The 27,525-nt window shown below is 49.3% G+C and overlaps 1 protein-coding gene across 1 annotated transcript; it reads right to left on the bottom strand.

Annotated features, from left to right (window-relative positions):
• Positions 1–1,206: 1,206 nt before the first annotated feature.
• CSNK1E (casein kinase 1 epsilon) lies at positions 1,207–25,048 on the bottom strand. The gene is made up of 11 exons (XM_086752985.1): positions 24,851–25,048; positions 20,614–20,701; positions 14,626–14,736; positions 14,315–14,463; positions 13,402–13,630; positions 6,341–6,511; positions 4,701–4,849; positions 4,010–4,202; positions 3,766–3,905; positions 3,313–3,378; positions 1,207–2,766 (listed from the first exon to the last, which is right to left on the bottom strand). Exons 2-10 carry the CDS (start codon positions 20,687–20,689, stop codon positions 3,346–3,348), a joined length of 1,251 nt encoding a protein of 416 aa, XP_086609111.1. The 5' UTR covers positions 20,690–20,701; positions 24,851–25,048; the 3' UTR covers positions 1,207–2,766; positions 3,313–3,345.
• Positions 25,049–27,525: the final 2,477 nt, after the last annotated feature.

Below are 27,525 nucleotides of genomic sequence, written 5' to 3'. Positions count from 1 at the left end.
AGATGCAGCCACGGTCCTGCTCCCCCACATCTCCCAAAATGGTGGTGCGTCACCTTCCTGTCCCTAAACAGAGCTCCTACCCGAAACGCCACAAACTCTCCCGTGGCGTCCACCGCACCACAGTGAGACCACGCAGTCGGTGGAGCAAAGGCACCACGAGGAGGGAGGTGCTGCCTTCCACATAGGTTCCTCTTTCTCACAGGAAACAGGATTTAGAAGGGGAAAAAGGTCCAGTTTCATTCTGATCCCTCAAAACCACACTCAAAAGGGAGGCAGGACCAGCGTGAGGTAGAGGCAACAGGACAACACCCCATACCCCTGAACTACCCACCTCTTCCCTTCCTCCTACTCTTCTTCTCTCATCTGAGGTGTGGGAAGCCCCACGCAGCAGGCAAAGGAAGGAGCAGCTCTTCCCACTCAGCTGGCAGAGAACAGACACAGAAGGAACACGCAAACTCACCAAGACCCATCATTTATTCCCAGCAGGTGTTTCTGAAAAATCAATTTTGAGAGTCTTACACACCCGGCAAGAAATAGCCCTCTCATCTGGGTAATGCAAGGGAGTAACTAGAGGAGCAGTGATTCAGACACAAATCAGTATTAAAATTTAGTAATTTACCGCCAGGCAGGTCAGGCAACCAAAGGAGGAGAAAGCCAGACCAACCACACCACCGCAGACACCAAAGGAGCAGGTGACACTTGACAGGGAGCTCAGCATGTTTCAATCAGGCACAGAGCTGCTGTCAGGTGCTTAGGGCTGCTGCTCTGACCCCTCTCCTTCCCCTCCCTCTGTGATTTGAGGGAAAAAAAAAAAAAAAAAAAAAAAAAAAAAAAAAGGCAAGAAAATACAAAACCCAGGGTCCACCCCTGTTGAGCTCCGTGCACACCCAAAGCAAACAGCATGGAAAGGTCCCACGCCACTCCTCCTGAAGGCCCAGACACACGGTACACCAGAGGCTCGAATCCAGGAACTGAGAGATCCTGAATCGGATTTCACATAGCTCTCGCTGTTCCAAGGTTGCAACTGCAGAGATCAGCTCAGATTTATTTTTAGGTGCTCCAGCCCTGTGCCTTTTTTCCAGTAATTCTGATCAAACTCGTTCCTGGAACTCGGGAATGGGTTCAGCCACAAGATAGCACTTCCTGTGCGTAAGATGTCACTCCCGGCAAGGATGCCAAGGAAGGAAGAAATGACAGATGCTGGTGTCACTTTATCATTTTCTACTTTATTACTTCAAATTAACAACCACGATAAAGCTCAAAAAAGTCCAATATTTACACAGGAAAAAAGTACAAAATCCCCCCCCAAAGTTCTTCAGGTTTTTTTTTGTTTTTTTAAATTACAAAGTAATAAAAAGTTTTGCTCTTTAATTAAAAAAAAAAGAGAGAGACAGTAAGAGGGGTAAATAAATTAGGAAAAAAAAATAGGGAGGAAAAACAAAGTGTTAAATAGAAAGGATAAAAACAAACAAAACAAAGACTAACCCCACCCTCCCCGCCCTGCCAACAACCCATCGGCTCCACACTACAGTGACAGTGTGTCTGCTACAGGCCATAGGTCGCAGTGGTGATCGTTGTGTTTCAAAGCCCCAAGCGCCACGAAGCAGCTTGAGTATTCCTAAATTATATTTAAAAACAACTAAAGTTGGGGGGGGAGGGAGGGAGATGGGTGGGAGAGGGCAGGAAGGGGTTGTGCATGTACGGTGGATCTTAACTTGGGGTTGCATGAGGGAAGGAGAGAGTAAGAGCCATCGCTCCGAAAGAACACCGAACTCCAGTTTCTGTGCGCCTCTCTCTTCTCCTCAAGTCCCACACTCTCTCCGCAGGAATTAAAACAAGTTTTAATTAAAACAAAAAAAAAAAAAAAAAAAGAAAAACGAAAAACACGCACAGCCAGACGAAAAAAAAAGACCCCGCTGCAGGGATGGGAAGTGGGTTCTCATCTCCCTGTATATCAGCTCCAGCCTTCCCATCCTCCATGGGACAAGGTACCTTTCCACAGAGATCCCTCGGTGCGTGAGGACCGCTCGGACCAGGAAGTCTGGCACTTGCTCCCGACAGCCAAAAAAATTACACAGAGAAGCCACCCAAGGAAAGGAAGCCCGAGTCAATGATTAGGCCATTGCCACAATTCCCCTCACAGCTTAAAATTCATTTAATGCTTGAGAAAATAAATTCTGGTATAATAATAATAAAAATCAGACTTTTACCATCAAGTGTGGCTGGAATCTGATTCCCTCCTGGCCCAGAAGGCTCCTGGAAAAAAACACACAAAAAAAACCCCAACCCCCCACTATCCTTTGCCCTCAGAGAAAAAAAAGGAGAGCAAAGTTAAAATTTATATGGCTAGACACCATATGATTTGAGAATTTAAAGGGAAGGAAAAAAAAAAAAAAAAAAAAAAGCAGGAGACCATATCCAAGGAAAAAGAAAAAAGAGAAACCAAAACCAGGAGCAGAGAGTCAGGAGGGGGAGCAGGGGGTAGCCAGTGGGGGCAGTGGTAAGGCCAGGGTGGGGCTGGGGGGGCAGCAAAGGTGTTCCCACATGGCTCCTGCGTCGTCAGCTTCTCAGAGGTGCTCACGCTGGGGGACACAGGCGGCCCTCTTGGAAATGGCTCACACCAGTGCAGGGGTACAGCTCGACTCCTCATCGTTGGCAAAAAGAAATTCTGTTGGGGTTTATTTTTGTTGTTGTTTTTTGTCTTTTTTAGTTTTTTGTTTGTTTTTGGGGTTTTTCATTTTTTAAAAGAAAAATACAGTGAAGACACTAGAAAGGCAAAAAAAAAAAAAAAAAGAGAAAAAGGGAAGAGGACATTAGGAGAGAATGCTCTTTCCAGCAATTCCAATGCCAACTGCAGCATAACAAATCAAATCAGCCCTTTTCTTCTACACTCCTGCCACCCCTCAGAGTTACCTTGTCCAGCTACTGTTGTTTCCTCTAGAAAAGGCGCTCGCTAGCTGTGCAAAGTCTCACACACTTGATTACGTGCTCAGCACCCTCCTCCCCAACACTATCACACTGCCAGAAAAGCATTCATTAGGAACTAACGAAATAACCTCCCCAGCCCAGCACCTTCTCCACCCTCCCGGAGAAATGGAAGCTATCTTCACACCCAAGATAATCCATCCCCCCAAGGCTTCGGCAGCCAACCTTACTCTTCCCTCTGAAGTCAAAAACCATCTCAAAGTAATGCAAAGGGAAAGAAAAAGTACCAATCCTCCCACCCCCACCCCAGCAATGTCAAAGCCTTAATGTAATCCCTCACACCAGCAATTCCCTCCTTGGGGTTCCCAGACACGGGGACAGGCTCACCTAAGCAAACACTGGTCCAGTGGCAATTGCTCCTCACTTCCCAAGGTGATCAAATGGCACACTTGTCTACAAAAGAAGAGGAAGAATAGGTAAGGGATGGAGAGGAAGAAAAAGGCATGATGGACACCAAAACAGAGAGGCTCTGCCTTTCTCTCAGGACATCCTCCCTCCCAAGAGCTTACTGTTCCACTTCTCCAAACCACTGTGGTCTGGAAGACAACTAGATGAAGGCTTACTCCAAGCAAAGCGGAGCTAAGAAGACAGTACTGGGCATGGCCTCCAGCAAACACGTAACTATAGAGCCAAGGCACAACGTGGTACCGCTCCCCTCACCGCACTGTAGAAGCTTCAGGCGCACGCCAGTTTCAGCAGATCAGGTAAAAACCGCCACGGGGCCCTTAGTCCTTCTGGGACATGCAGGCCAAGGCCACGAACATTGCAGTGGGGACTCACCTGTGATGCTGAAATCCGTGACACTTCTTGCCGCCCTGTGAGGTCAGAGGAGGAGACATTGGCAGGAGCTCCTCTGTGTAACCTCATGCTGACCTTCCGCTCCCTGTCCACTCTTGAGATTGCTCTGGGGGACGTGTTTCCTGTCAAGGCAGAGAAACACAAGACAAGAACACCAGTCAATTGTTTCAGTTTCCAGCCAACAACAGGGGGTGGCATCCTTCCCCAGCTCTCCCACTCCACTCACCGGACTGTTGGATTCGGGAGGTGGGGGTGGAGGCCATGGGCTCAGTGACATTGCGAAGACGGTTGGCAGTGGCTCCAGCAGGGGGGCCGGGAGGCAGCGCTCGCGTGGCTGATCCCCGAAGTTGCCCCATCCTCTCTTCTCGCTCATGTTCTCGCCGCTCCCGATCCATATCCTCAGGGTTCCGGGCTGCTCCCTGAGGAGGAGAGAAACCCCCCACGCCACGCACGGCTGTCAGGCAGGAGAGATGGCAGCAGCCCCAGACAGAAAACACACGGTGCTCCTTCACACTACGGAAGCAGAGCTTCATCCTCAAAACCTGTTCTCCCCTCATCATCTTCCACTCCACCCAGAGACAGTGCCATTCTCTTTCATGAAGAAACAGGGAAGAGAGCATAAGGTATTACACCTGTTATTGCAATTGGCATCTGTGTCCCACCTTTAAATCTAGTTCTCTTCTCAAAAATTACCTCTATCTACCTATAGCTATAGGTCTGTTGACACACATGCTCCATCAGACACATTCACTAATACAACAGAAGCGATAACCCCTGGTTAACATTGCTAAATAACTCTGCCTCTTTTCACACTACCTGGTCCCCTTTGTCAAATTGCTCCCCAGGGGTAAGTACAAATGACAGGCCATTTCCAGTTCCCCCCCACCCCTCCAGCCCTTTTCCCCCCACACACTCACAAATTTAAGCATGTTCCAGTCAAAGACGTAGTCATAGGAGAAGCCTTGGCGGTGGAAGAGGTTGCGGAAGAGCTGCCGCAGGTACGAGTAGTCCGGTTTATCATCAAACCTCAGCGAGCGGCAGAAGTTGAGGTATGTCGAGAACTCAGCTGGAGGAAGCAGAGAAGAGCTGGTTGTTGAACATCATCCAGCCCCTCTGGTCCCACCATGGAGCCGCCATAGCCTTTCAGCAGCAGTGTGCTGGACTAGGATGGCGTACAGAGCTGTGTAATGAAAACAGAGCCTGCCAGTTGCAGTGCGAGACCCCATCCCTATTTTACCAGAGGAAATGCTCATGTGTCTCTTCTCTGGCTGCTTCTCCAAGCAAGAGGTAGCAAGCCACAGAGCCTGCTGAAGGAGAGTAAGAATACACACCTAAAGAATAGGTGGAGCTATGGGAAGCTCAGCTCAGACCAGAGGTCCTCGTAGTTCAGTAGCCTATCTTAAGCAGTGGCCAGAAGTAGATAGCTATGGAGAAGAAAGAACAGGGCAAGCATGTCTGCCACTTTCATTGACATTAGCCCAGCTTCCTCCTTCTTGCAGCTCAGAGAACTTCCTGATTTGGACGTGGTTTCTAATTGTTCATAACCCTCAGTGGACCTCTCTTCCATGTAGTTGTCCAATCTCTCCTTGAACTCCTGTAAGCTTTAAGAATCCACGTCATCTTCTGTGGAGGAGTTCCACATGTTTACTACTGGCTGTGTGAAGAACCACAACGTTTTGTTTTGAAGCTGGCAGGAATCAGCTTTCTTTCTCTTCCAATACAAGAACAGGGTCCACGAAATAATCAGCTCCAATCCAAACTTCTGGAGGCACAGTGAGAGTGTAGACTTCTAACATCTCTCTAATCACCTCTTTTCCAGGTTCCAGCAAACTCATTGCTCGTACAGATACCACCTCATCTCTAACCACACTTTTGTCCCTTTCCTGGACCTTTTTCCAGTTCTACCGGAAACAGCAGGATGGACCAGAGCTGCACAGTGCACACGACGTGCGAGTGGGCCATGGATTTATGCACACTGTTAGGGCTTCTTTTGTTTCCTAGTAATGCCTAACACCAGATCCGCTTATCCTCAGTAGCCACTAAGTGCAAAGTTGATGCTTTCACAGAGCCTTCTACAGCAACTGCAACAGCTCATTGGTGAGTGGCATGTGACATTGAAGACCAAGCCTTCTACTCTCCCCTCACATACATTACTCCACATTTACCTAGAAAGAACTGCATTTGCACTTCAGTGCCTGGTTAGTTCTGGGATTCATTACAGTCGGCCCTCATCCTCATTACCAAGAATAATTCAGGATCATCAGCACACTTTCCCAACTCACTGCCCACCCTCCCTTCCAGACCATTTCTGAGGTCCTAAAAATCCCTCTCAGTGCTCTCATGCCCTCACTAACATAAGGCTTGACTCTCCACAAAAACACGTTTCCTGCTTCTGAACCACAACTGTATCACCACCAGTCTCTTATCCTTCTCATCACTGGTGTCAGCAGCACCTGGTCTGGGGGTACTTGGCACTGCCCTCAGGACTCAAGGCTCCATGGGGCAGGAGAGCAAGACACGCACCAGACAAGACAGCCATCAAGATCAGAGCACTTACAAGGATACCCTTTGCAGAGCACCTCAATAGGCGTTGACATCTTTTTCTCGCTGATCCTCTCATATTTTTGGCGCTTGGTGGCAGCCTTGAGGCCCTGCCAAGGCAGTGAGCCCAGGTTGAAATACATAAGCACGTAGCCCAGGCTCTCCAGGTCATCACGGCGACTTTGTTCTGCGGGAGGAAATTAGAAAGGGGCAAGGAGTGAGCAGCAAGTAAAACTGTTTTGGCAATCACACAGCTTTGGAGGTAAATGTGGAACAAAAGAAACAACCCCTCTCTCTTCTTTGGTAGATTTCTATGGATAGACCAACTTGTAGAAGACATTCCAGCACAAATTCCTGTGAGGATGGTTCATACTGCAGAAGTGCTCCTCTCCCCATACAGTCCAACCCACTTCATAAATGAATAATTACTCTGACTACTTCCGCACTTGGACAAGCCTTAATTCACACAAGAATTCAACAGCTCAAGAAGCGCTGCAGCGACACTGCCTACTTTGCTCTTCCCAGACCCAGAGGAAAGGCACCTACACTTCTCCACCCAGAATGACACTTCACCCCGGGGATTAGTCATGAGGGAGGTAGTCACAGAAAGACAAAGCTAATAGAGGTAAACCCAGCACAACCTTTTCAAACACATCTTCTAATTAACCTGCTAATACTCTTTACACAGGACAGAAATGAGGAATTAGCAACCTCTTCTTGTGGTAAATTACTTTGTTGATATTTTAGAGAAGCCTAACATGTAATATAATACTGTACAAAGATCTTTCTGGATTGGTGGCATTTTTCCAGCTGCGGAGGAAAGAGGCATGAATACAGAGGTATACTTTGAACAAGAGGTTTCCCACCAAATGGGGAATGACTGTATAACCGGCATCGCAACCAACTCTACTCAGAGCAAGGGTTGCCCTTAATATGCCATTGTAAGAGCTCACTTTTAGATGGTTATTTATGGAAAAAAAAAAAACAAACCAAAAAACCCACCACAAAAAAAAATTGTTTCCCAAACCAAAACATTCCACATTGAACTTGCTCTCTGGAATGGCCAAGCCATTTTAAGTTGCAAGTTAGCTCAAGATGGAGTTAATGTAGAACCTCAGCAACTGAAAATGTTGACTAGTTAACTTGGGAAACTCTTCCCAGCTCCTCCAACATGCTTACAAATGCATCTAAAAGTTTTACAAGAAGCTCTTGCCCTTGTTCCCCTCGCAAGTAAAATGAACTAAACACTTTCTCCAAAGTACTTTACACCATGAGGAGAACAATTTACACAGATAATAGATAAAATATGGCTTGAAGGAGAGCACAGGGGTAGAGGAAAGGCTAACAAGATTAATCTATTGGATTAATTTAATACTACAGCATATTTTGCTGGATTTAGTGCCATGTTCTGGAAGATGCTGCAGATTATGTATTGGTCTGTGAGTTAATTCCCAGTATCAGTTACACGCTACCACCTGCCCCATTCAATGGCCAGTAGATTATTACAGCTACCCCTTACTCTGCTAGCTGAACTGAACCCTGACGAAGGAGTAGCTACAGCAGATCACAGATGTAGATGTCCAGAGGTACCAACACAAGCTGTGAGTCACTACGGGCCTTTCTTCCTCCTGCATCTCTCTCTCATAATCGCCTAGTGTTTTTGATAACGAGGGGACTTGGCAAACTAAAAATATTAGCAGAAAAAAAAAGCACAGTGGTTGCAGAAGAAAAGGAGAGTCTCATCACTCCGTAACAGATATGAGAGAGCTTTTGGGTCAAAGCACATGAAATGCCACAAAAAACACAATGTTCCAAGACAGCAGTAGAGGAGAAAGCAGCCCTGCAGATCCCTAAAGTATCTTACATTGAGCATGCAGAAATAACAGCATTTTTTTACCTCACTAACTTACTGCCTGAAGATGCCCACTTTAAAGGAGCTAATACTTCCCAATTCTATCAGATTGTTGCCAAAGATAACTACATGACTGCCTAGGAGATGCTTAGATGCTATGTAGGGAGGAAGGAAGGAAAAGAAACTTTTTTTGCAGTGGTTGGGATACATGTAGCTCAGAGGGCTCAGATCACACACCATGCATATCAAATAAATAAAACTGAACAACATTTTATCATGATCTACATCCTGAGACAGGAGGCCTGAGGAAACGGAGTCAGAATGCACATCCAGGACCCGAAAGCAGAGAAGGTGAGGGTAACCTCAATCCTGCAGTTTGCCAGCCCTTGACTTATCCATGCTGTAGCTTTAAAGCCTGTAACTGTGGGTTTGCTGTCTAGAGAGCGGTGATGCCCCTCAGAGGAGTAGGGAAAGGCAGGGCAGGAACCAGAGAAACCTACTGAACAAGCAAATCAGCATTTAGGAATGAACTGGCATCTTGCCTCCAAAATCTTGCTTGAAGCCCATATTGCTTAGGGCAGTCTCGACAACACACCTCCACTTCCCTGGAACACAGCAGCTTTTGAGCACAGGCACCAACCCCATCCAAAACAGGAGACGTTCTGCAAACGTATGCCTAGGCACAGCTCTAGTGATCTGGGAAGGCCACAACTAGAGACTTGAGGTTAGGGAGCCTGAAGTCAGTGGGGAACGCTACAAGCCCTTACAGGAGGCAGCGAGAGCAGTTACGAAACCAAACTAGGCAGCTCACTAGTATCCATTACACGCATGCAAACACACCTTAACTGTGCCTTAACACAGCAATATGATCGAGGAAAAACAACTGCAAGCACAACACCTAACTATTAAAATGCTGCATGAGAAGTGTCTGATTGTGTTGCATCCCCGATGTCCAATATCTCAGGTACCCTGTGGTCGTTGTAGCCCACTTAAACAATTTCAGTGAGATTCAAATCTATGACAAGCCTGAGGCACCAACACAACAGTCAAGCTACCTCAAAACACTGTAGCCGCCTTTCACCTGTAACCTTATCTACAAGACTCCAAATTAAACCTTGGATGAAGAACAACAGTTCCTACATTCCATTTCTTTGGTTCATCTTTAGTTACTATTACACATCTGCAAATTTTTTATATTTTTTCTCTTTCTTTCTGGCCTGGCCTTATATACCAACATCCTCAGGATACTAGATAACATTAGACAGCAAAAGTGGAGTAATTAGAGTTAGAAAAAAAAGTTCACCTCTACACACCAAAGAAACATTATTTAATATCATTACTTTCTACTTTTAGAAGCTTGACAACCATTGACTAACTCTCGCAGCGTTCCTGGGATGAAGGCAAAAAGGAAAAAACAAACAAACAAACAAACAACAACAACAACAAAAAAACCACAGACCCATGACTTTACAGTTTGAAAAGAGAAAGAGAAACACAAGTGACATGACTGCGTGCCCAGAGCGAGTCAGTCCAGAAGCAGGATTACAGTCGTGACCTGTGACAACATATCACACTCACACTCTCTCTCCATTTTACTTCAGCCTCTCAGCTCTCCTGCAATACATGAGGGACTGCTACTTTTATAAAGACACTTAATCCTCTCTTCCCTCCCTCACAAACCCTCTTCTGACAGAAAACACAAGGTTGCTTTCCCATACAACCCAGCATGACCTCTCAAACCCAACCCACTCTGCAAGCAATCCCCTGTCAGCTCCCTTCCACTCCCAGGGAGGTTCCCAGCCAGCCCCCACCCTCACTCCCTTCCCAAAGTGGGGTCCTCAGAAGGAGCTGAGTCAGAGGTGAGTAGCAGGACAGTGAGTTACCCAAGGAAGACATGCTTGGGCAAAGACAAGAGACTGAAGAGTGGCTCCCTTGGACATAAGGTTCATGACAAAACTTGTTTCTTTCCATCCTAAAGTGCTTCCTGGTCTCCCAGGACAGCGCTTTCCCCCACACCAATCCTATCCAAAGCGATGCTGTTCCCATGCAGGGCTCCCTAGAAATCAGAATCCTCACTGGAGCCAGCTCAGCTGCAATCAGTCTTAACCAAGTAACGTTTTCCTGACTCCATACTCAGATCTGATTTTGCACCTGCTGGGACTACACTTCCCCTTTCTCTCCCCACTGCATGGCAACAGCCTTTAAAACCAGAAAAAAATATGGAACAGGTGACGGAGGGCAGGATGGGCCAAAGAACTTCATGCTCTGCACAGCCTACGCTGATGCCATCTAGCACACATATTCGGGGAGGAACTGCCCCCCACCCCCAGCCCCCTGTTATCCAGACAGAGCCCACCAGGCTTCTTCCAAGACTGCCTCCTGGGCACCCATGGACATCTATTTCAGACTTTACAAGCTTCAGAGGGTGCAAGGGACTCTCATCCCCAGAGCATGTGAAAATTGACTGGAATGCGTGAACCAAAGGCTGCACAGTCCAATGACTCCCCCAACAGCAAGTCTCCAGCTGTGGAAACCCTCCCTGATCTCGCCTCCTACTTTTCCCCCGGTCACTGGGAAAAGAATGTGTTTCCTCCAGACATCGGAATGCCCAATCCTTAGCTTGCACATTCAAATAAAGGTATTTACTCATTTGCTATTCCCGTCACACGAATACTCCAGCACCTGGTTCCTTCCCTCTCCCTAAACTGCATTAATGTAACAGCAAGACAGAGAATTTAGTCTCTCAAAAGTAAAAAAATTCAGAGTGACGGTTCCCATGGCAATGCTGCTAACTCACAAACGTGTCTGTCACACACCCTGTGGCAAGGTCTCGAGAAACAGGAACTCTAGCTGCAACCCTGACACCCCCATCCCCTTTCTTCTGGGCAAGTCACGTAACCTTTATGCCGTTCAGGGGAACTCTCTGCAGTGTGGAGATAATACACCCGAGACCTGTTGTGCAGAGTAACTCACACCCAGACTTTCCCAAACCAAAGGGCATGAAGGGAGCGACGTCTGTGCTCAGACCAATGGCATATGCAATTTACCCTTGGATTAGCGTTCAGACATTGTTTGTTCACCCTGATACACAAGCCAAGCACCAGCAGTAAAGGGCTAAGTTGGGGTGGGACGAATAATAACGTCCTTCAAAACAAAAAAACCACCCCATGACCAAACATTTAGCCTCTCGTGATCAGTTCAGACAGAGCAGGCACACACAAAAGAATCGACAGACATAGTAGCGAGAATTATTTTGTGCATGTCTCCTTGTGGCAGTTACCATGGCTGTGGAAATCTTGACTGAGAATTCAATGGAGAGTCAGTTATATATAAGCAGGTCAAGCCAAAATACAGGACCAACTCGGGAAGCTCTATGAGAACTATTTTTACTACATGAAAGAGGTCAGAAGATCACAGCCCACTCTCAACACACAACACTCCCCATTTTGATACAAATAAAGCATTTTCAGTCTACAGTTATACAGTGTTAAGCAAGGAAGACAGTGGGAAACTGCTTTATTTCCTGCAGGTCAAGTCTCGACTCCAGATTTCTGAGAAGCCATCTGCAAGAGGGGAGAATGGGAAGCTTGCCCTAAGAAGAATGAGGACATGAAATACTGTGGAAGCTCTTAGTTAAAAGGTTTGAGTTCCTTGCCCTGATTTTCAAATTTCCAGCATAAACTGGGCTGCAAGCACAGGAGCTACTTTCCTGGGTCCGCAGGCAGGGCAGCTTCAGTGTTTCTGCTCTTAGGATTTGCCAACTGGTAGCAGAACCGAGTCAGTCTGCTCAGAACAGACCCTACGGTAATTAAGAAACTCTCGCAGTGTGGACAAGGTTTAGCTCAAGCAGTGGAAAAAGGTCACACACCAGAGAGAACTATCTAGTCAGGGAACGGAAAAGAAAACTAGTTTTCACCTCTGTTCCTCACAGCAACCAGGTGTCATGAGGCTCATTCTCAGAACAAGAGTTTGGGTGACTTCAAGAGGTTTAAGTGCACTGGGTACTAATCTGCACAAGTTGTTTGTTTGTTTGTTTTTTAACAAAGCCTGGGATGATGGGCATAACCAGTGTAGAATCATACATAGTTTGGGTTGGAAGGGACCTTTAAAGGTCATCTAGCAAGAAGCAGGGACATCTCCAAGCAGATCAGGTTGCTCAGCACCCCATCCAACCTGGCCTTGAATGTTTCCAGGGATGGGGCATCCATCACCTCTCTGGGCAACCTGCGCCACCCTTATTCTAAAATTTTTTTCCTTCTATCAAGTCTGACTCTACCCCCTTTTATTTTAAAACCATTACCCCTTGTCCTATCACAGCATGCCCTGATAAAAGTTTTTCCGTCTTTCTTATAAGCCCCTTTTAGGTCCTGGAAAACTGCTATAAGGTCTCCTCAGAGCCTCCCCTTCTCCACTCTGAACAGCACCAGCTCTCTCAGCCTGTCTTAATAGGAGAGGTGCTCCAGCCCCCTGATCATTTCATGTGAAAGATCTGGCTGTACTCTCAGCACTCTTTCCCAGCCTAGTTTTATCCCCACAGTACTAGCCACAGGCACTAAGGGCAGAGCCCTACCTCCCTAAAGCTGCCTCAGTCTCTCTCAGTGGTGAACGGGGCAGTGTGGTTCTCAGACACACATAGATTTTTAAGGCCCATGACAGCCAATCCTCAATCACAAAACTGGGATGTCCAGGCAGCAGGAAGCCTCCCCTCATTCCAGCTTATTCTACATTTCCCACACACGGCTGTCCCCATCCTCAGCAGTGGGTAACCGGAGTATGACGATACTGCAGTGGGCCTGTATCCTCCAGCTCTGACAGCTACAGAATGATCACTGATGGAGGCACTCAGGAGTCAACAAGAAAGGTTTCAATTGCACATATCCTTAAAGACCCAGTGCCTGTGAATGTCTCCTTTACATACCTAATCAGCCTGCAAAAATTGTGCAAGGCAGAGTTAGTAGCAGTAAAGTCAGGAAGGTCACAGCCTTGATGCTGAAATAGGGCCCCACCGTACAAAGCAGCGCACAAACACATACCCACAGACAATTTCTGCCTTCGGGAACTCAGAGTGCCACAAAAGGCAGGAGAGAGAACACACGCCTAACAGTTATTTGCCCAGCATCTCAACACAGGCCAGCAGCAGAGCCAGACACAGAACCCAACCCACTCCTTCTGGGGACACACTACCCCCACTAGAAAGCTCCACCAAGGGGCAACAGCAGGCTCACCGATTCCCAGGTGGGTGTTGATAGAGGCATAACGGGCTGTGCCAGTCAGATTCTTGTTTTCCCGGTAAGGGATGTGCTGGTGGGTCCGGGCATCTCGGTATTTCTTGGCCAAACCAAAATCAATGATGTATACTAGGTTGCCTTTTTTGCCGAGGCCCATAAGGAAGTTGTCTGGCTTCACATCCCGATGGATGAAGTTCTTGGAATGAATGTACTCGATACGGCTGATCTGGAGGGGGGAAATAAATAAAGAGTGAGACAAGCGAGACGGAAACTTGCCATAACCACATCTGTTAAAAACACTTCTCTGACCATGACACTGGCCTGTCAGAGCACAGAAAGGGACACTTTGCAGAGAATATCAGAGATGACAGCCAAGGAAAAGACACCCTTTGGAGGCAGAAGGATCTGGAGATGGCGACGGAATTCAAGCCTGCACACCAGCCCAGTCCTCAATCTGGGGAGGTCACCACAAGGAAGGATAGCAAGTAAATTTTTTCAGACTAAAACTCTGAGCTTCAGCATTGACATCAGTCAACTTTCAAACTTATCCAGGCTGGGAAACAAGAGGGTCCAGAACAGGTAAGGGTCTTAAACCCAGGCCATGGGCAGCTGAGTCAAGATAGGTAGCAATGACAATCATTCATCATGCAGGCAAAAGCATCTATGCATGCAGTACTAACACAAGGGGAGCAGCAGGGGAAGGAAGGAGGGATAGAGACCAGGAAAAGTCAGCAATGCCTAGGTTCCGGGCCCCCAGCTTCATCAAGAAATTGAAATCTGGCAGCCACTCGCTGCTAAATGAAAAAAGCCCGGGATATAGCCGTTCTTGAACAGAGGGGAGGGGGGGGCAGGGCAAGGAAAAAAGGCATGGAAAAGGAGAGTAGGCACAAATGCTTCAGAGGAAACTCACCATCTGGTCTGCCAGGAGCAGAACTGTCTTGAGACTAAATTTGCGGGAACAGAAGTTGAAGAGATCTTCCAGGCTGGGCCCCAAGAGCTCCATCACCATCACATTATAGTCCCCCTCTGCTCCACACCACTTAATGGAGGGGATGCCCACTGGGGAAAGAGAAAGATTAAGACCATGGGACAGAGGAAAACTGCTGCATCCCCTGCTGAGGAAATCATTCATAACACCAAGTCATTTCCTTTCTATGGCCCTCCAGAATAATTTCCTTCTTCAACCACTCCCCCGGCCCCATCCTTTCCTCCCCATCTCACCTCCTCCCTGCATCATCTTGTAGAACTTGCTTTCAATGTGGAGCTGGGGATGCTTGGTTTTGACACATTCCAGTTTGATGGCCACCTCTTCACCAGTTGCAATATTGGCTCCTGCATAGAAATGGAGGTGGAATTAAGATTGTGCAGGCTTCTACTGAAGCTAAACACTTTTAACAAGGCCCATACAGATGCAAAACTCTTAAAATTCCCCCTGAAATTTATTCTCTGTGACAGAAATGTGATTCAGCCACTTCAACTTCATACAACTTCCAGCACTGCCATTTGCAAAGACAAGCCCAGAGGAAGGCACACGAATAGGAAACCTGCTCTGATCCTGCAGCCAGGCTAGAACAACAGTCCTACGATGTGTTAACTGCCTCATTATCCCAAAAAGGGACAGATTTCAGGAGGTGATTCTGTATGTATCAGCAGTACCCAAGCTGAGTGGAAGTTTTAGCTGTCTCTGATCACACACCTAGCCCCTGAACCCAAGCCAGCCCCCCAGGCAGTGACACACAGTACCTCTTCCGGAGCAAAATTACTGGTTACCTCAAGTACATCGTTTCAACAGAGCCAATTAGTTCAGGAGGAGACATTGCTAACATTCCCAGCTACCTCTGTTTTCTCCACAGCCCTGACCTGCTCAATACAGACAATTCCCAAATCTACAGTTTCTCCCTCTCCTGAGGGCTGTAATAATACCTTTATCTTTCGCCAACACAAAAACATTTGCTATATCCTAAATTAGAAGCGTGAAGAAATAAACTGAATCTGGTACTGAATTAAGCTACTCGGATGCCTCTGTTGAAGGTACTGCTAGATAGTTTGCAACGACACAAAACCACCACCCTACACGTTTCTTTCTGAAAAGAACTGAGCTGCCAGCCACAAAAGCCAGCACTCTGGTCCCAAAGTGCACTGTCAAAGGAGGAACAGGCTGGCCTTTCTCTCGTAGTAGCTGAGAGGATTCCAGATGTTTCACATCATCCTAAAATGGAAAGAATTAAGATCTCTGCACAGGTCACGGGAATGACACTCGAGACTTGGTTCTCTCTCCCTCTCTCACACACACAGACAAGCCCTTCCTCATATCTGGAACTATTAAAAGCTGCACTCAAACACAAATCAGAGAGCAGCTCTGATCACGAGCAGCTTATGAACACTGTCATAAAATAAACAACTCCAGAACATGCATGGTAAACATGAGATGGAGTCAAAGGTGATTCTTTGCAGATATCCCACAGCTAGTTTTAGTAGATCTGGTTAATTCGTGCCTCCCGATCCCTGTGATAAGAGTTTCAGAGTCCACAAGGACAGCTGCAGATTAGATCTCTCCATCCATCCTCTTTCACACACCACCTCCAGAGCCAGGGACCAAAGGAAAAACAGAAATGCTCACACAAGTGGATCCCTTCTGCCTCTGGATCCTAAGGAGATCTATCTCCTGTTAAAGAGTTCTGGCTCATATACAAAGTTAGCCAAGAGCCGCCTGCTAGCAAAAAGACGTCATCTAGACACTACAGTGCCAAGTCGAGACAGACAAGATGCTAGGAATTTGTAAGAGAGGAACAAAAACGATCTGGGCCTAGAGGGATTGATTTACTAAGAAAGATTAAAAGAGCTAAATATGTAACATAGACAAGAGATACAACTAAGAAGGGTGGGGAGGAAGAATGGGACATGACAACAGTCCGCAAATATTTGAAGGCTGTAAACACTAAGGAGGGAGAGGAATTATTTAGGGTGTTCTGAGGGAGGGGACGGACAAGCAATGGGGTGAATTTAATAAGGGGTTTTACTCAAGAAGGGAGAAGGGAAAGGGAAAAAGCCATCCTGAGAGCTAGAGCCATTTGTCCAATGGTTACTTGTGGAAAGATGCTGCCATTTTCCACTTAAAAACTGCTGACTAGCAAAACAAGTCTGTACATTCCCTTCATTCCACCACAGGACCCTTCTTACAAGCACCAGGAGAGCAAGGAGGAAAACAGCAGGAAAAGGGGCTCAGACCACAGCAGGAACATTGCTACCTTTTAAATCAGCATTCAATCACTGGCTCTCATTCAGCATGGCAACACCCACCCACGACATACAAATAGATAAGAGCGCTTCCTTCCCTTCTCCTCCCTCTGCCTTTGTGTAGACTTTCCTCCAAATGCTGTGCAGCAGCATCCTTGTCTGTTCCCTGGGGGAACTTTTCCTTCTCCTAGTCCACACAGGCAGTGATAAGTCTTGTTGACTTTTGACAGCAGTAGTATTAGCATTTCGAACGAACCCTACTCCCCAAAAGATGAACAGTGGAAAGATGAACGAGTTCTCATTTCCACATTATTCTCTGTGTTTAGGAAGATGATGACGCAGCCATCTACCAGGCTGTCTGCAGGTGGGGAGTGTTATCTGTGAGCATGTAAAGCAGGAAGAGGTGGGGGACGGGGTGGGGGGAACAGGGACACGACAGGGCAAAGCATCAAGAAAACTTAGATGTTGCAAAATGTGAATATGCCATTCAATTGATCAACACGGCCCAAACACACGTGTTAGTCTCCTAGAAAAAGAAGAAACAACCCCATGGCCTGAAACAGCAGAAGTAGGACCAATCAGACCTAATGGGTTGTTGTTCTTTGCTGAGGGGGTCACCAGCTGAACACTTCATGTGTTCCTACATGTCTTCAGGTTGCTCCCTCTGCCATCTTTTGGATAGAGATCTACCCAGACAGAGATTGCCATTGCAAGGAGGGAATTCACCGGCAAGAATCTCTCTGATCCTTTGTTCCACACTTTAACCACCATCTTTTTTTAAAGACACAAGTACAAAAGCAACAGTTCTCTGCTCCCTCTTCAGACTGAAAAGCACTACGTTTCAGACAAATGCAGCAGAGCCTGCCTAGCTTCAGCCACTCGAGAGACGCATGTAGGATTGGGGATAATTCCTAACATCCACCCCCAGTCTCGCTCCGCCGAGGGGGCTGCACAAATCCAACTCATTCATCATGAGCTGTTTGAAACGGGGCCCTGGGGACAGAGGATGTCATCGGCTGAACAGGATTTTTTCGGAGTGGAAGCCTCGCTGCATGTCTGATACAATAAACACCGATGCTCCCTGCGCATCGGGCAAGCCAACAGGCACCTCCCCTCTCTCTCCCCACCGCCCGCTCCCCTCTCACCAGCTTGGCGGGGGAAGAATGGAGGGCTGGGAACAGATGGAAGAAGTCAGATAGGGCGAGAGAGAGTTAACAGGCCAGGAAACAAAGGGAAGGCACTCCCCTCCCAGCAAGGGAGGAGCCTGCCACCAGGAACTGTCCCCAGCCAGCCAGGTCCCAGCATGCTTTGTCTGCCCCACCATCCCCAGCTCCTCTCCATCACCAGTTCCCTCTGGTGCATCCCAGCCCAAACGATTCCTACCACGTCCAGCAACCCTGCCCAGCCTCTTGGCCAACATCTCTGACAAAGCACCGCTCCTCTGCTGGCCTGAAGGTCTCAGCAATTCCTCTGCAAACTGGGTTTTGCTCTTCTGACCATTTTTAGACACAAACAGGGTAGTCAAGGCCCAGGGCAGCTGCATCTCCTTTCCCACACTGCTGAGCCAACACTGGGGGAATCCTCACCCAGCACATCTGTTGCTCCAAGGTGGAGCATGGAAGCAAGGCATTGTGCTTTAAGCCCAGCCAAGGATTAACAGGAATCCATCCTTTGTGCATGCCCATGTGGAAATTCAAGTTTCCTTCTGACAGAAAACCTACAAGAAAATCCCAAAGAGCAGAGCACACAGCACCCATCGGTTACAGATTGGGTGAAGGCACTAACATCCTGAGAGGGAGAAGCTGGGAACAAACCATGCTCGCCTTCAGAGACAGACAGGGCTTGTCTGCCTCTGCTCAGTCTCCACAATATTATCAAGAGAGAGAATTGCGAGGTGAAACCGGTGCAGGAGAGAAGTCCTGGTGAATGAGTCCCTCTGTCTGCAGAACAGATCGTGAGAGGACAGCATAAGCACAAGCGTCCTCCAGACGCATCATCAGAGACTGCATGCCTGATCCCTCCAGGCTGGGGAGTCACCCAGGCTCCAAGAAGTCTCACTATCACTGCTTCAAAACATGCTGGCTCGCACCTCAATGAACATCACAAGGGCTTTGATACCGCATTCAAGTAACTTGGTTGAACTCAGCAGCTGGAGGCATCCCGCTGTGCTCACCACACCAGGGCACCACGGCTTCCTCTGCCTCTCATGCTGTTTGGTTACGGGCAAGGCGGGCACAACCCCTTCACCTGAGCAAAGCTCTGTGCCCTCTCTGCACAGGTCGATGACCCATGTGACGCAGAGGCCTCTCCCTTCAGTACCTCCCTTCTTTCTCCACACACTTCCCAGATGTTTTGCAAGACCCTGACAACTACTACCATTCTAGAGAGGGTCTGAAAGGCTTCAAGCACTTGCTTAAGTGGAAGACACTGTGTCCAGGCTATCACTCCTCAATCCCTAGCACGTGGGAATTGAAAACACCATCACTCGAGACACTAACTGGCTGGAGGGCCACAGAGGAGTGACACACAGGAGTAGGCTGCAGTGAAGGTAGCACACTGTGGAACTGGGATCCCAGATCCATCATTCATCATCTTTGTTCGTGCTCTGGATAAAGGTGGCAACAAAGCCTGTTACTGATGATTCCCACAGGATACCTAATCAAGATAGGCTGCCAAGACCAATCAAGAGAGAATAATAAAGCAAGAAGGAACTGGAGATAAAAGCCAGAGGTAGAAAACAGAAAGTGATTTACAAACATGGGGAAAAGTAATCTGAACTTGAGATACTCAACGAAAGGAACTCAGGGACAGATGGGAAGATGTTGCAGAACCTAGAAGAGATCTCCTACAGTACAGCTGACAGTGTGCTAAGGCCAGTTCTGCAACCCGATACAGTGTTGGTGATCGGGGAAGCCAAGAAGACCCAAAGCAGTCTATGCAGAGGCATCACATTACAGACCACTCAAGGGTAGCCCTTCGCAGCCCAGCACTGGAAATGCCACTCCTCGAATGCTGTGTAGGCTCCAAGCTGCTCAGCAGATGGACAAAATGGGAAAAACTGAAGGAGCAGCAAGAGTGAGGAGTGGTGGATGTACTGGGAAGCAAAACACAACTCAACTGAGGAAATTAACAGTCAAGGAGCATACGACAACCATCTGTAACTACCCAAAGGGTGCAACCGCTAAACAGGTAGTGGTGAGAACTAATCAACAGGTAAAGCCACACCAGCTCTCACGGAGGGATTGATCAGGCTGCCGGGTAGTCTCGCCACTCTGGCCCTACATGATTTGAGCCAATAAAAACATCAGCAGGCAAAGCATCAGGGAACCTATCTACACATCAGCATGCTGGCTTGGAAGAACTCCCCAGGTGACCTGCCGTGGTAACAGGAAACCCAGTGTCTCATGGGCTCTGTCCATTGAGCTCCCAGCTCAGGTCATTTGAGATATTAAGTCAAAATCCCATTAGAGATCTAACAGATCTGGGCCCCAGGACTTTAACCAGGCCAGCTTTTCTGACCTGTTTTACACCTCCTAGTCTCAGACCTCTCTCTCACAGGTGCTGGACCAATCTTCCCAAAACTTTATTTCTTCTACCCTGAGGGAACAACCGTCTCCTCCCTTTCCACAACCCACTCTTTACAGTTTATACCCATATCCAAGCTCAAAAAAAGGAAGTGAGAGAGCTGGAGCAGAGCGTGTGACAAATATGCCCTGAATAGTCCAAATCTAAGTCAGCCTGATCAAACACCACTGTCTCTCCAATACTTGCGAAGCAAAGCTGAGCTCATCCCACTTTCTTTGCCATCAGAAGACCAGCAGCACCTAGTATTCCTTGAAGCTCTTTTTCTCTCCACCGCTTCCAACCTTACACGGTGCCCACAAATATCAACAGGCAAGAAAAGCAACCCAAAACAATGATACAATTGAGAAAAACAACCTTGCAGGTGGAAGGACAGAGACTCACACTCACCTAGGTAAATGTCTCCAAACGAACCGCTGCCGATCTTTCTGCCCAGCCGATATTTGTTCCCCACTCGAAGCTCCATGGTTCAGTCGTGCTGAGAAAAGAAGCACAGAAAGCGCAGCGTCAGAGCAAAAACAGGAACTGAATCATGTAAGACTACAGAAGAGACTTCCTCACTTCATCCAGAGGCTGGGTACAGTTTTTTATTTTGAAATGTTTCACTTTCTACATGGCCTCTGTCACCTCTCCTGATCTCCTGGATGTCCAGGGACAAGGTCAGCTAGAAACACTGCATGAACATGACCCTTGCAAGCATGTTTTCCGTGTTCCTGTTATGGAAATGAAGAAAGATTGAATCTCTTCCCCAACATTTTGTGCAGAGACTGGGGAAGGGGCAAGAAATCCCTCCTAAGAAGGTTTCAGTGGGTGATCACACCACTGTGAAGAGAGATGGTACTGCTCCTTGTAACATACAGTACCTGGCATCAGGACAGTGGTAACCTCGTCAGACACAAGAAATCCTATGAGAAGGACCATGCTCTGGTCCAGCCCTAGACCAGCACCTCGGTGGCAGTGAAGCACAGGACCCAAGCACTGCGAGAGACAGATAGACTGCCAGGAGCAAGCGACTCTATCGCTCCTAGGCGGGGGCTGGCACAGGGGACAGGGAGGAGACATCACTGAACTGAACCCTGCGAGGCAAGGCGTGGTGCGCACTGACTAGGAACGCCACTTGCTTATCTCCACACGCTTCTGCTGATGTGATCATAGCCTCTTTTGGTCTACCTGAGCGTCTCTCTTGCCTAGGTGTGCCAGCTGTTTGTTTTGAGCAACTCAGGCCTTTCCTCATCCCTTTACCTGAGATGATTAGCTAACCCTTTGACCTGCTATACACCATCAACATGCCCAGGCTTAGCCTACTCACCACCTTCCACAGAAAACCAACTAGGTGGAATGACCATGGCCACAGAGTTTGTTCTCCCTCACCTTCTGCTGCAAACACCTTGGCCAAACGCAGTTCTAGCAGTTCACTCATTATTGGCCCCTTTTCCCTTGGCCCTTCCACGGCCACCAACTTATTCTAGGATCCGCAGCTCATCCTGAGACAGTCAATGTGTCTCCTTTTAGAGGGATCTGCCACACTCCTAATTTATGCAATGCCACATTATTAGCGTACAAAATACAGACACAGAGCCTGTTGGGGACAGGAAAGGTGAGGAATGATTCATGTTTTCACAAGCAGGTGAGAGGAACTTTCCCTTGGTGGAGCTTGGTGGGAAGGAAGCACTGAAGGAAAGAAGGGAGGATCGACCTTGTGATACGCCAGCACAAAAAAAAAATTAATCCCAGCTACGTTCTGGGCATACTATAAACCCAGAGCTGCTTCTCCTGCCCCAAGAGATGGGATTACGGAAAGAGGAATGGACGGGCTGCAGAGACGTACAGGGAAATAATCCTATCAAGGCATTCAGGGGACATTGTGAACCTTGAAAGCAGAGCTCCAGTCACCAGAAACCACACACAAAACACTTAAAGAGGTGGAGTCCCCTCACCTAGTATTTACTTATGCATGTGGGTTTCTGTGCGTCTAAAGTCTACAAAACCCTGTGGCTATTTCTGACTTTCTTACTACAAGGAATGCAGGCAGAGCCTTGGGAACTGAATCAGGAGGCAGGCGTACCTGGGTGAGGGCGCAGCAAACAGACATGATTTTTATCCGCTGCCTGCTGTTCTGTATAACCATATTAACATACATCTGACTTGCTTACGCTCCTACTCCAATAAACGATCAAAGGTCTGTGTCCCCGGGAACCCGTCACACCACCGTCAGGAAGACAGCTCTTCCTGTAGAGCCGTGTCTGCCCAGGCCTGCGAACCCTGAGCACTTCCACTCGAGTCCAATTCCCAGCCAGGGCAAGCAGAGCCCAGCAAGCTGCAGAGGTCGGGCCATAGGTCCTGGTGGGGTCCCCTCCGCACCAGGGCACAGCAGTTACCGCTCTGCAACACCACAGTCCCAAGCCTAAATTTGGTCCCATCGTCCTGGGACAGGCAGGAGCCAGGTTAAGAAGGGCTGTTAAGAAGGGCTTCTCGCACAACGAGGCAGCAGCCCTTCTAGCTGATTAAGCAACAGGCTCCAAAGGGGAATCTAAAAAATGCTCCAGGGCAAGGGGGTGGAAGCGGGAAGCAGGATAATGGAGTGAAAAATCACGGTCTCACACAGCTGTCATTTTGCCTTATCTCCCCCCAACACACTAACACAAGTGTGCTTAGAAAACCTGGGTGGAGAATAGCCAGAGAGCAACAGCCTGGATTCATGGTAAGGGGGCAGGACACACACATCCCACCCCCCAACAACTGCTCCAAGAGTTCAAACGTCCACCACATTTGCTTCGACTTCACACACGTACTCCCACCATCTACAGCTTCCGCCCTTATCATCTAATCCTCAGGTCTACTATTACAAGAAGAAGAAAGAAAATCTCATGGATAAAATTTATATTATTGTATATGAAATGTATATTACTCTCTATATATTATTTATATGCATAAAATTCAAAAAGCTGTCCCTCCCTCTCTCCCCTCTAGCAGGCTTAACCCTCCCTGCCCTGCCACCCTCCCTGCGCTCTCCAGCCAAGGCGGCATTCCCAGGGGCTGCAGGGCAATCATTTAGTTAAACCATTTAGTTTTCCATAAGGGATTAACACGCACACACAACCTCAAAGCAAGTGTGTGCTCTGCATGAGCGTTTGCATACGTGAATATATATCCAATATTACACAGACACCTACAACATACTACACAGCCTCAAAAAGAAAAAAAAAAATAAATAAATACTATCCAGGCACCAGCGCTGCTTCCCCACACACACCATTTTGCACCAATCCCCTTTTATATAATATAAAATACCCACGTACAGGCACAAAGGCCATTATATAAACACACGACAGAGTTGATCTCGCACCGCTGTGCCAGCACCGATGGCGACTGAAGATGCAGGGACCATCTTGGGGGGGGGGGGGGGGGGGTGGGGGGGCGGAGGGGGGGCGGGGAGAGGAAAGGAGGGCCACCTCGGTCCCACCTGACGGGATCGGGAGCGAGGAGATGCCCCGTGTAGCAAAGGCCACGCAAAAAAAACCAAACCCACGGCTCCATAATGGAGGCTGCCGAGCCCAGCACCTCTCCGGCTTTCAGGGGAAGTGTGGGGAGCAAGGGTGCTTTGCCCATAGACCATAAAGGCTTTACATGGCTTTTTTGTGTGTGTGTGTGTGAAGGGAATAAAGGAAGAGGCTGGCAAAACAATAAATTGAACTGGCTTGAAAAAGGGAAGGAAAAAAAAAAAAAAAAGAGAAAAATTACATTTTGATTGAAATGCAAAACATCAAACACCGCCCCCCCCCCCCAACAGATCCTTTCACACTTAGAAAAAGGAGAGCAGCAGATAAGATGGGGGGAGAGAAACCCCACGAACAGAGCATCTGGACTATATCTGAGGAAGAAATAGCCACAACAGGAAAATGGGGACACACACACACACAAAAAAAAAAATAATAAAGACGTCCCTTACACCCCCACCCCCTACAGGCAAAACACAACGCGAAGACAGCCTTACCCGGACTGCTATTTTTCCGGGTAAGTAACAAAAAGCAACCACCCCCGGGATCGGCGCTGAACTTCTCCTTGTCCCCATCCCCCCCCCGCCCCGCCGCTCCCGGCCCTAGACCCCCGCCCCTCCCGCCCCCCACCCCGCACAAAAGGAAACACCGACCCCCTCCTTCCACCCCCACACACATCCCCAAACGCAGATCCCCCCGAAACAGGCGATGAGGGGGGCTGGGAAGAGAGACAAGGAACATCAGTGAGCGGCGGGGGGAGGATTAAATCACCCAGGGGGAGCAGCCCCCCCCCACCGGGACCCCCTCAGCCCCCCGCCGAGAACAGCACCGCACCCCCTCCCCGCTCGCTCCGGCGCCGCCGGCAGGCAGGGACCCGTCCAGGGGGAGAAGAGGAAGAGCGGGGAGTCCCCTCCCCCCGAAATCCACCGCCGCCGGAGGGGGCGACCCCCTCCCCGCGCCCCCACAAAGGGGCTTTTGTCCCCCACCGGCCCCCCCCGGCCCAACGCATCGCGCCCTGCCCTCCGTTCCCCGCCCCCTCCCCCTCCCTCCGCGCACACAAAGAGCCGGAGGGGCCGCCTTTCCCCCGGGGTTTGCGCCCCAAGATGGAGGCCGGCGCCCCCCATACCCACCCTGACGGGAAGGGGGCCGTGTGGGGTTGCTGCTCCGCCGGCTGTCAGGGGGCCAGGCGGCCGCGGCGGGAAGGATGACGGAGGATTGGGGAGGGCTGGTGGCGGCCGTGCCCGGCGCGTCCCTCCTTCGCTCGGCTCGGCTCGGCTCGGCGCGGCGCGGCGCTGCCTGCCGCCTCCCGCCCGCTCGCCGTCCCCTCCAGCCGGCGTGTGCTCGGCACAGCCCGGCGCTCACCCAGTTTCCATTGAGCCCCGGAGCCAAACCCACTGATGTCACCCAGCGCAGCCCCGGCCCTCCTCCTCCTCTTCTTCCTCCGCCTGCCGTTAAAGGGGCAACCGCCCGCCGCTGTTACCGCTGCTCTCCCGCCCGGCCTTCCTCCCCCGCAGCCCCGGCGAGGGGCAGGCCTACCCTACCGCACACAGGGCGGTTTGGGGGACGTTTCCCTTCAGGAGTCACTGGGCTCCCCGCTGAAGGCTTCCCCTCGGCGAGGGGGAGCAGGGCAACAGCCCACCTGTGGCACCCCGCTGCAGTGGGGGGCAATGGGCAGCCCCAATATGGCGCCATTGCCTCCCCAGCGGAGTCATCAGCCCTTGGCCCCGCTTTGGGATCCTCGCACAAGGGTGCCAGGTCCCATCACGATGGATGCCAAGTGGGGGTCCAGCAGGAAGGCCCATGAGGCATCAGAGCTGCCCCAACCCCACAGAGAGGGTCAGGGCTCCTCAGGAGCGGGGAGCACCCCTTGGGTGAAGCACCTGCAAATCCACACAAATGTCAGTACCCATGCGTAAACCACAATGCGGACGGACAGAGGCCCACAGGGCGCCCACCAACAAATAGCTTCCAAACACACAATGTAAGCATGGGCTGTTGGCACCAAGAGGCCCGAGCTGCAGCCCTGCCCGCACTGTGCGGTGCAGAAAGCAGTCGTTGCTTCAGGTCGTATCAAGATGGTGGGCCGCATCGCTCTGAATCCTGGCCCGCGACGAGTTGATGGACCATTGAGACCTGCAAATAGTTCCTGGTTTTATGCAACACTTCAGGAAATGGCGCCATTTCCCTCTGTCACTGCTGGGCTGGTTTTATCACAGAACTTTGTCTCCATTCCGAGAAGTTAAAATTTAATTGAGTTTTTCGTAGTAATGACATTTCCTTACACATGCTCTGTTGAACCCCTGTAGTTTCACAGCTTACGTAACAGCAAACAGATGGGAAGATAGGTAATAAATTACGCAGTCACTGCCGAATCCGGCTGAGGGCTTGCCCTCCTACCCTGGGCGGAGGAGGGCACATCAGCCAAGAGGGAATTTGCTGGAGCCCAACACCGCTCACAACTTTGCTGTGAGGCGCAGGCCCGTACAGGCACTGAGTGAGGCGGGCTCTGCCAGAGAGGGCTTCTGGAAGGATGGATCCAAATCGGATCCCAGGAGAGTCAGCTCTCGGCGTGGCAGGTCGGAGCGGAATTTGGGGTGACGCTGCCTGGCAGGTGGGTGCAGGGTCGGGGAGGACTGTGGCCATGCCAGCTCGCCCCCTCTTGCTGGCGGAGGCAGCAGGAGGGAATTTGAAGAAATCCCGAACGTAGACGCAGTCCTTGGGGATGAAATCAGAATGTGTGTATGGACACTTCAGCTACCTTTATTTTAATCATTTAGGGCTTAAAATAAGAACTCTTTAATTAGAAACATTCCCTTAATTGAATTGTAATCAAGCTTTTAGTACTGTTAGCCTGGCTAAGCACGTGATCTAATAACACCCACCTTTTTCTCTCCAAGCATTGCCTAGTTACACCTCTTCTTACGGAGTGATTTATATTAGGGAGCCTGGGCCAGGGGCTGCTGGTTTTGGCTATGTGGGTAGCACCCAGTATCACGGGGACCCTGTTTCCATCAGGACTGTCAGTGCTCTGGTGGTACAACAGGTAACTCTGCCCCAGTGTCTAAAAAAAGGTAGGTGTTATATATAACAGAAGCAGCAGGACCCCAAGTAGAGAGTTTGGGGTTGGGTTGGGAAGGGAAGAAATTTGAGGGACAGGCAGAATCCATGCTCACAATCTGTGCTGGGTCATCGCCATTCCTCTCCAGTTACTACACTGGTGTGCAGTAGCCACAAGCATCTTTTCCTGTCCATACACCTCTCCAAAAAATGAACATAGCCCTGTATTAGCCACTGGAATACAACAACAAAGGTGCATTAAGAATTTCTTTAAACCACAGCACCTGGAAGGCCATTTAACCTCCCAGACCCAGCAGGAGCTGCAGCCACGCTCACAACCCCATGCCAGGATGAGACCCCAGGAGGCCTCACCTCATCCCTTTTCCCTGGTTTGCCTGGGAATGATATTTGGGTGTAGAGCATGGAAGGGAGTCAAGGCTCCAGCAAAGCACCTTAGCTGAGCAACTGGGGGACTTGCACCTGGGACACCTCATGTCTACCTTTCATGGGGTTCAGACATGGCCAAAGCATCCCTAGATGATCCAGGGAATGTTGCTGCTGAAGGCAGGCAAGCAGAAGATGGGCTGCACAGGGTGGCTCTGCTTGCAGGCCCTTTGGCTGCTGTCCTGTTCACATGGGAAGGTTCTCAGGCAGTCCTCAGTGCTCACACTACAGGGCTGCAGAGGGAACCCATGGTAACGTGTCTTGGGCTGAATCTTGAGGGCTGATGTAGCCAAAGGGATTATAG

Source organism: Chlamydotis macqueenii, chromosome 1, assembly GCF_036417535.1.
Source record: "Chlamydotis macqueenii isolate bChlMac1 chromosome 1, bChlMac1.mat, whole genome shotgun sequence".
Classification (NCBI taxonomy): Eukaryota; Metazoa; Chordata; class Aves; order Otidiformes; family Otididae; genus Chlamydotis; species Chlamydotis macqueenii.
The sequence above is the reverse complement of the archived record's forward strand: the minus strand, read 5'-3'. Positions and strand labels throughout refer to the sequence as shown.

What these genes read in the sequence shown, in the direction of transcription:
- CSNK1E (XM_086752985.1), bottom strand. Translation starts at nt 20,689, where the DNA reads ATGGAGCTTCGAGTGGGGAACAAATATCGGCTGGGCAGAAAGATCGGC. An exon ending in TGCTCCTGGCAGACCAGATG is followed by an intron (nt 13,631 to 14,314) that starts GTGAGTTTCCTC and finishes TCCCCCCTCCAG; the next exon opens with ATCAGCCGTATCGAGTACAT. An exon ending in CACGGATTTCAGCATCACAG is followed by an intron (nt 3,379 to 3,765) that starts GTGAGTCCCCAC and finishes CTTCTTTTGTAG; the next exon opens with ACAAGTGTGCCATTTGATCA.